The sequence below is a fragment of the Pygoscelis adeliae genome, unplaced genomic scaffold (assembly GCF_000699105.1).
Source record: "Pygoscelis adeliae isolate BGI_AS28 unplaced genomic scaffold, ASM69910v1 Scaffold120, whole genome shotgun sequence".
Classification (NCBI taxonomy): Eukaryota; Metazoa; Chordata; class Aves; order Sphenisciformes; family Spheniscidae; genus Pygoscelis; species Pygoscelis adeliae.
The window spans coordinates 2,814,922-2,822,631 of record NW_008824032.1 but is presented as its reverse complement, the minus strand read 5'-3'; the positions used below and the strand labels follow the sequence as shown (position 1 = coordinate 2,822,631).

The 7,710-nt window shown below is 51.6% G+C and overlaps 1 protein-coding gene across 1 annotated transcript in view; it reads right to left on the bottom strand.

The window, feature by feature from the left end:
* Positions 1-1,116: 1,116 nt before the first annotated feature.
* The window catches only part of TRIM45 (tripartite motif containing 45), an 8,863-nt gene continuing 2,269 nt past the window's right edge, over positions 1,117-7,710 (bottom strand). The window contains exons 3-7 of the mRNA XM_009330238.1: positions 5,827-6,560; positions 4,693-4,822; positions 2,634-2,748; positions 2,285-2,411; positions 1,117-1,440 (exon numbers count right to left, since the gene is read on the bottom strand). Coding sequence (XP_009328513.1) covers positions 1,289-1,440; positions 2,285-2,411; positions 2,634-2,748; positions 4,693-4,822; positions 5,827-6,560 — 1,258 coding nt within the window. The 3' untranslated portion in view covers positions 1,117-1,288. The remainder of the gene's footprint in view (positions 1,441-2,284; positions 2,412-2,633; positions 2,749-4,692; positions 4,823-5,826; positions 6,561-7,710) is intronic.

The following is a 7,710-nucleotide window of genomic DNA, read 5'->3' as shown; positions in this document are numbered from 1 at the left end:
GTTGACACTGGAGCAGCATTCCTCTCCCCAAATGACCAACAGTCAGACCTTTGTCCCCACCCGTTTCCCAGGCAGTATTACAAGCCCCTAGCAACACACACCTACTTGCAAGGTTACCCCCAGGGCAGTAGCGTTCCCAGTCTCATTGACACAAAAGTTTTTTGTTCAGGAAGGTATCCAGGGTGTCTGCTTCACCCAGGCAAGCGGCAGGCAGCAATCGGCAGGTTAGCAGTTGCCTTTCCAGGAAAGTGCTTCCTCTTCACCGTAGGTGCCATTAACCCAAGTATGGGTTGGCAGCACACGTACAAGCCCAGAAGATACATCCCCCCTCCCCTGTGGAAAATGGGACAAGCTCTCCTTCTAAAAACAGCGCCTTGCCAAGGCTGCACAAGCCAAATCCAGGAGTTTTGCTGTGTTCCGTCTCCTTCTGCTGCTCTTCCGTAGTTGCATCAGTTCAGGACACCTGCAAACCTGTGCCTATGGCTCCTACCGATGCTCAGAATGTCCCCAAATCTTCCCTTGGTGAGCTGTGTGCTCTCCTGGCTCCCGTATCACCCCCAGCAGCGCTATGTCCCACACCATATCCGTGGAGAACATACAGACTGGGTGAATGACATTCTAATTCCTGTTCCCATCAGTGCCATGGGTTTTCCTTGGATTTCCTTCAGACATATTACTAACTCATCTTGCTCTTACTTTGCAGGGAGGGTGTAATGAGACTACAGCTCACTTGGAGAAAATATGAGTTGCAAACACAACAGCAGCTCCCAAGAGTGTAACTATGCTACATGTGCACATCCAAGGCCAGAATCCAGCCGCATACCTGATGCGGAGGCAGAATCAGGCTGCCAAGCCTTTCCAAGGCATGAACACAAACCCTTTGGAATGTGCCCCAACAAGCAGCTTTGGCCTCTTCAAGAAGGACAGCAGAGATTGTCGATCCTGCAGAATGAGACACATCTTGACCTTCCTGTGAGGTAACTAACCGCTCAGACTGAGTTTCCCCTTAGAGTCTGACCCCGCAGGCCTCGAGTCCTTGAAAGTGTAGGCACCAGTACAATGCCCAGTGTTTGCTCCTGTTCAGGCACAAAACAACTTTGCATACACAGCTCCGGGTGGAATATAAGGCACAATTTTATTTTCCCTCATTCCTCTTTCTCAGTTTGCACCCATCACGATGTTGTTTTCCGGCAGCGAGGCTACATAGTGATCGTGGAGATCCTCGTGGTTTGTGCTCATGCAGCAGCTAGTAGCAGTGCCCTGGGCTCGCAGGGGCTCACCTGGCTGCTCAGAGCGCCACTGTCCTGAGCAAACTCCTCTGCGAGGTGTCGCTAGGTGGCCCACCCAAACACTCCGAGCTCTCCTTCACTTGTCCACAGCATGACCAGTGGGGGCAGCCAGGGTGACCTTTGTGTCCATGGCCACAGCCTTGGTACCCACCTGCAAGAGAAGAGGCACCATCAGCTGAACCAAAAGTGGGCCAGAAAATCCCAGTGTGTCAGAGGCTTTCAGAGATGCTTCAGCCCCAGGACTTGTTTAAGACAGGGAAGCACGTGCTGATGAGAACACAGCTTATTCAAGGCAAAAATTGCTAGGGCTCCATAAAGAAAGGAGAACAACCCGGGGGGACCTCCCCATTCCATTCACTGGGGAAAGATGAAGATTTCCGTCCCCTTGCCTGTTGGGCAATGCATGACAGGCCTGCAGAACCCCATGCCAGCCACTGGTGGCTATGGCCAGAGCTAGATGCAGATCAAGCACAGAAAAAGGAAGAGGCTGGTTCTATACTAAACATGCAAAACACACAGTGACGCATGCAGGTCAAGGACAGGGAAGCTGGCTGGGATTAAACAAATAAGGGAGTTGAACTCTCATCCTAAATGAGGAGTGAGGCTTCTCCATAGGACAGCATTGGGCACCGTGTGACACAGCCCGGAAGCTCCCAACCTGCCAGCACTGGGAGAGGAACAGTATAGACGCAGTGCTGCTTAGCCTCACTGAGAATGGCTGAAAGACAGAGCTGCCCTGCCCCATCACCTGCAGAGTTGGCTCAGGTCTCTGTCTACGGGGTATGTTGCAAAGACCCTTAGCATGTCCTGCTGCATTTCTCACTGCTGCAGTCCCATCCTACCAGAAGATATGTACACACAGGTTATCACAGGCCTGCTGCACATGCAAGGCAGGAGTTGGGCTGGAGTATCTACTCACAACTATCTATACTAGGGAGGACCAAATGCAACAAACCTTCCTGATGCCAGCAGTGTGGGGAAAGCTGAGCACTCACCTGGCATGGTCCCCCCACAGGCACAGCGAGCAGCTTTCTGCCCTCCACTTGAGCAGAACGTGCAGCAGTGAAACACGCCTTGGTGCTCGCGGAACTTGTTTTTCACCATCAGGGTGAATGGAGAGCCCTGCAGAGGACAAGCAAGCAGAGAGGCTGCTGCAGTAGGTGCTATCAGATGTTGTGCCTGCGTTTTCGAAAACCAACCGGGTGATCCTGTCAGTCACAGATCACTAAGCCCAGTCTTAAACTGCTAAATGGCAGAGGTAATCCTTAGAAAGATTTAAAGCAAATGCTTAGAAAAGAAAAGCAAGTAAAGAAGCAGCAGTGCAAGAGAAACAAGAAATGCTACCTGTACATGCTGCCCTTTCACATAGATGCAGACAGCATACAAGCCTGGCTCCTCAGGGGTGTAGGAAATATGGTAGGTCCCATCACCATTATCACACACTGTTGGCTTGACTGCACTACAAACAGAGAGAAGTCCAAGAGGTCAGTGACTGGCAGAAAATTGCTCTACATGTGAACCACTGTTTGGCCTAGATTTGTTGTCGGTTCCTTATCCTCAACCTTGTTCAGCAGCGGCGGGTCTCAAGCGAGCTTAACAGGATGCATGAGCAATGCTCAAGCATTGAGTAGCTTTCACACACACACCTGCTACCAGGAGCTGCAACAGCCATACAAAGGAAGTCACACAAAGCTAGCTGCACTGCAAGGATTTGTAGCAACCCTGAGCACTGAAAGAGCAGAAGATGACAGACAGCACACTTGCAGGTCAGATTATCCCATCAGATAAGAGCCCTCAGAAATGGGGTAAATTCACAGCTTCAGAGAGCAGTTACCTCTAGAAAAGCCCATGAATAAGACAGGACATAAACAGAGCAGGTTTGAATCACTTCAACCACTGTCCCAACTGCATTGACCCCAACTCTTCAGTGCTCTGAGGAGTTCTAGGTCCCTGCTGGTGAACTCTCCCTTTCCAAAGTGAAGCTCACTGGGTTTCACAAGAAACCCTGGAGGACAAGAGTGCCAGGGAGAAAGCATCAGCTAGTTACTTAGGGACTGATTGCCTGCTTCACAGAAAGATGGAAAGAGCTTTCCACAGACAATTATCAGGCAGCTCTGCCTAGAGGAAGGTGTTCTTCCTAATCCCCATTTGTGGCAGTTGTGAGTCTCTGGTGCCCCACAACGTGACAGCTTATAATCTTCCAGATTTGCAGGCTGTATTCCCCACCCCCCACCGTTTCACATCTATACAGCTGCCTACATCATTTCCTGCCATGAACTGTGTAGTGATACTTCACACTCTTCTGTAGCTGCTGTGCCTCAACCCAAAGCCAGACAGCTTTCAGCAACGGATGTAGCAACTGCATACGCACAAGAACAAGAAACTGAGTTAGTGTGGCCACAGCGACCTCTACACCACCAAGCAAAATCCACATAATCCTCATGTGCACACCTTCCTACGTCGTATGTGCATCTAAGGAAGGAAGGTACATTGGAACGATATTCTTGAACAATGATGCTCTACTGATAAGCATCTGTGCAGCCAGCCTTGTTTCTGTACACCATGTCAACACTTCCCCATAGCAAGGAGTTTTAGCATCCTGTCCCTTTTTTCATCAGGTCATCCCACCAACAGCGGATCCTGGAGGAAGTTACACTGGCATCTTGCTCCAGCTACATTGTATGTACTATAAAACAGAAAAGATGTTTTTCCTAAGAACTGACCCCCAATTGGTTCTACATTTGTGCCTGGCTGCTTTATAGTAACAAGTGCACCCGGCAAACAGTTACAAAATAATTTTTTCTGGTTGGTCATTTTCATTGTGGAAACACTTAGGAGCTCAAGTGTGGTCTTCCCTGCTTTTGCTGGAAAACCTCTGGACATGTTAAAGTGCTCAACATTACAACTACATGAGAAGTCACGATGAAGTCCCAACACAGATTCTTTCTCCAGAACATGAACTAGGCACTGTCAGAGGCTCCCGGGCTTGGTGGACTGTTTGTGTGACTCGAAATGGTCATTCTGGGGTTGCTATGTTTTACACTCATTAGGTGTTAACAAAAGCAGGAGCCCTGGGTGTGTCTACTGGTAGGGGTGGGAAGGAGCAACAGTTCATTCTGACAATGTGTAACACCCACTGAGAGTTGAATCCTTTAAGAAGTCCCAAATCACCCAAAGAGTCAATACAAATCTGAGCCAACACTGTCAAGCTCCACACAGCCAAATACAACCAGTAGGAAGCCCTGCTATACCGGTGAGAAGAACAGTAGTGCCTTTTCCCCTACAGATTCTGACCCACACGCTGAAGCATGTCCTCCCACCTGCCCAAACAAGGAGGGAGCCAGGGCAAGGGAGGCAGAAAGGTAAACCCAGTGACTGGGGAGTTCTCAGGTGAAATACCCACCAGTCCCTCTTGTCCTTGTGGGTGATGGTGACCCGCACGGCCTCTCCTCCACGCCCCATCCGCTCCCCCGTGGTGTCATTGCAGAGCAGGGTAAAGCCAGTCAGCTGGTTCTGACGGGCACTCTGGAGATCTGTAAGGCAGAGAAACAGCACCAGAAAGGATTCACACCAGCCATGATTGCCACCTCCCACCTATTTTGCAGTGTTGCAGTCCCATCAGAGCACAGCCAGGACCCCGCTGCTGGGGTGGGTGTACAGCTCCTTTCACCCACAAGGAAAAGTAAAGATATCACTGGGGACCAAGAGAGAGTGGGCAGCCATAGGCACTGGGAGATGTTGGGAAGGCTTAGCCTGGAGGTCTGTGTGGACCAGGGTGGTCTTCCTGCCTGCCCCTCTAAGCCCAGCTGGCATCTTCCCAGAAGGCCTCAAGGTGCACCATGCAACCAGGAGGGAGGAGGAAGAGCACACGGTGCAGTGTGGAGTCCCAGAAACTTCAGCACTTACAGATTGGCATGGAAAGGATCGAACAAGCCCTGCGTCTGTCTAATCTGCCCTGTGCAGGCCATTACTGACCAGAGCTGGCTGCACTCCGTGGGCTGGTCTGAATGTTATCTGTTTGCTGGCCCTACTCCAAGCCTTTAATAAGCAAACATCCATGAAACCATCTATGCCAGCTATTCCCATGGCAATCTCAGCAGAAGCTGCAAGGGGAACTTGCTCAGCCACAGAGGCGATCTGTCTGGGCCCATGCTGCTGAACAGCTGGGGCCACCAGGCGAGCATCACATCCTGCCACCGCAGGCGCCATGCCCTGAGTAAGCTGTGGTCTTTGGCCTACGGGTTGCTCTCCTCACACCTCACCCCGTGCTGAGGTCAGTGATGTTGCAGGGGGCAGCTCCAGTATGCTGTCATATCTGGCTGGGGATAGCTCTCTATCTCCCTGCCCAGCATGGCTCCCATAGGCCCTCAGCAAGCAATGCAACCTCTGGCAGGGCTCTACCCTACCGTACCCCTCTGCCCCTAGTCAGTGACTGGACAGCAGGAGCTAAGCTGCCCACCGTGTGGGTACAGAGAACGGAGAGGTGACTTCAGGGAGCAACGCGTTCCCATTCAGCTGTTGTACAGCACCCCATTACCTTCCCCGTGCAGGGTACATCTGGCTGGATCAACCACTTTATTGAGAATGGCCCCAAAAACTTCATAGCCGCAACACTGCCCTGCCCTCTCCTGGGGAGAGAACTGGATCCCATCATCCACGCTGGGGTGAGTGTTGTAAGCAACGCTGTTCAGCTTTGCCAGCCGGCTCGCCACCACCCCTTTGGTGATGAGGATCTCCAGGTCCGAGCCACTCGTCAGCAAGCGCTCCGTGAACCCCACGCCTGTCCTCATGTCCAGCAGCAGCTGCTGCAGCTGGGCCTTCTGCAAGTGCAGCAGGTTTTCCTTCTGCACCTTCAAGTCCTCCAGCTGCTTCAGCAGCCGGTCCCGGTGTGCTTCAATTGCTTTCACATACCCACTGGCAAACAGACAGATCTCTGTGGCCACGGCTTCTGCGCGACTGCGGACAGCACTGCCCATGTCATCAATCTGGCCCAGGACATCCTCTAGGGTACCCATGTGCTGTTGGGTGCTTTTCAGCAGCTCCCGCAGGGCATCCCCATGCCTGTGGATGACATTGCCGGTGAAGTCATAGGGGTGTTGCCGGTGCCTGTCTACAACGCAATCCCGGCACACAGGCTGGTCACACTGCTCGCAGAACAGCCTTAGCTCCTCTGTGGGATGGGAAGGGCAGAAGAGAGGCTTCCCGGCCTGGCTGCAATCCTTGGTGTTTTCCAGCTCCGTCACGGCATGAGAGGCTGTCTTCTTCTGTCTCCTAGAAGGGAGCAACCACACGTCACTTCATGCATGTTGGATATGAAATGCAAACACCCGAGACCCCTTGTGAATGCCAGTCTGTACAGACTGCAAGTCACAGTGTGTGTCGCTCCCTCCTGTCTCCACTGAAATGCACTCTGCATGAAGGAACTTGTGGTCCCTGAGGACAAGGCTCCACACAAAAGAGGACAGCATCTGCAAGCAGCTCATTAGAGGCTACTCTCGGGCTCCCTGCATGCTGTCAGCACTATTTTCAGACACAAGAATCGTGTGCCCCACCATGGCCACACACAGACGGGGGAACAGGCTGTCAGGCTGCTACTGCCAGCAGCCCCTTCATGGAGCCTGACGAAGTGGGATAGTTGCAATTACCCCCAGAGCCCACTGTGACAAAGGCAGCAGGAGGGCGGTAAGCCCTGCAAAGTGAGAGCTGGCAGGAGGTGTCTCAAAACAGTATTGTTCACCGACAGTCACTTCTGGAGAGAAATGGGAGGTGCCAGGCTCCTCAGCCATCAGCCCAATGATTTTCACCAACTTTAAATTCGCGGAGGCAAATGAGCTCTAATATCCCTTAGGGGAAAATCTAGTTCAGGCCACTGCCAGAAGACAGTCTGTGGTAAAACATTTAATATTCTGAAAGTCAAACTCCATTTCCTTGTGACTGCCAGGTTAGGTCCTGCTCAGACGAGACCAAAGATGGCACACAAAGAACCTGTTAGGACCCAGCCATCCTCCATGTCACAGGGCAGCACAAGAATATTTCCATTTTATGTTATTTTGGACACTGGGAGCTAGTTATTGAGCAGGATGTAAACGCCTTCTCTCCTTCCTTGTCTCCTGCACTAATGACTTTTGGCAGCTGCGATGGGAGCTCCAAGCCATAAGCAAAGAAATACTCCAAGGACCAAGCTCTGTAGAGTTGCTCTGACAACACAAAGCAACCTCATCACAGGGCAGGACATGGCCCTTACACTACTCCTTTTGCTTCCCACTAATCTCCCTTGGGTCCAGCACATTTTCAAAGCCTTCTGGCATTATTTGCATAACACCCTTCAAATTCACACTTCCCTGACTTCAACCTAAGACCTCTCTCGCTTATTCCAAGGAGCACGACAGTGGCACTCAGATCCTTAGAAATCTTCCCTACA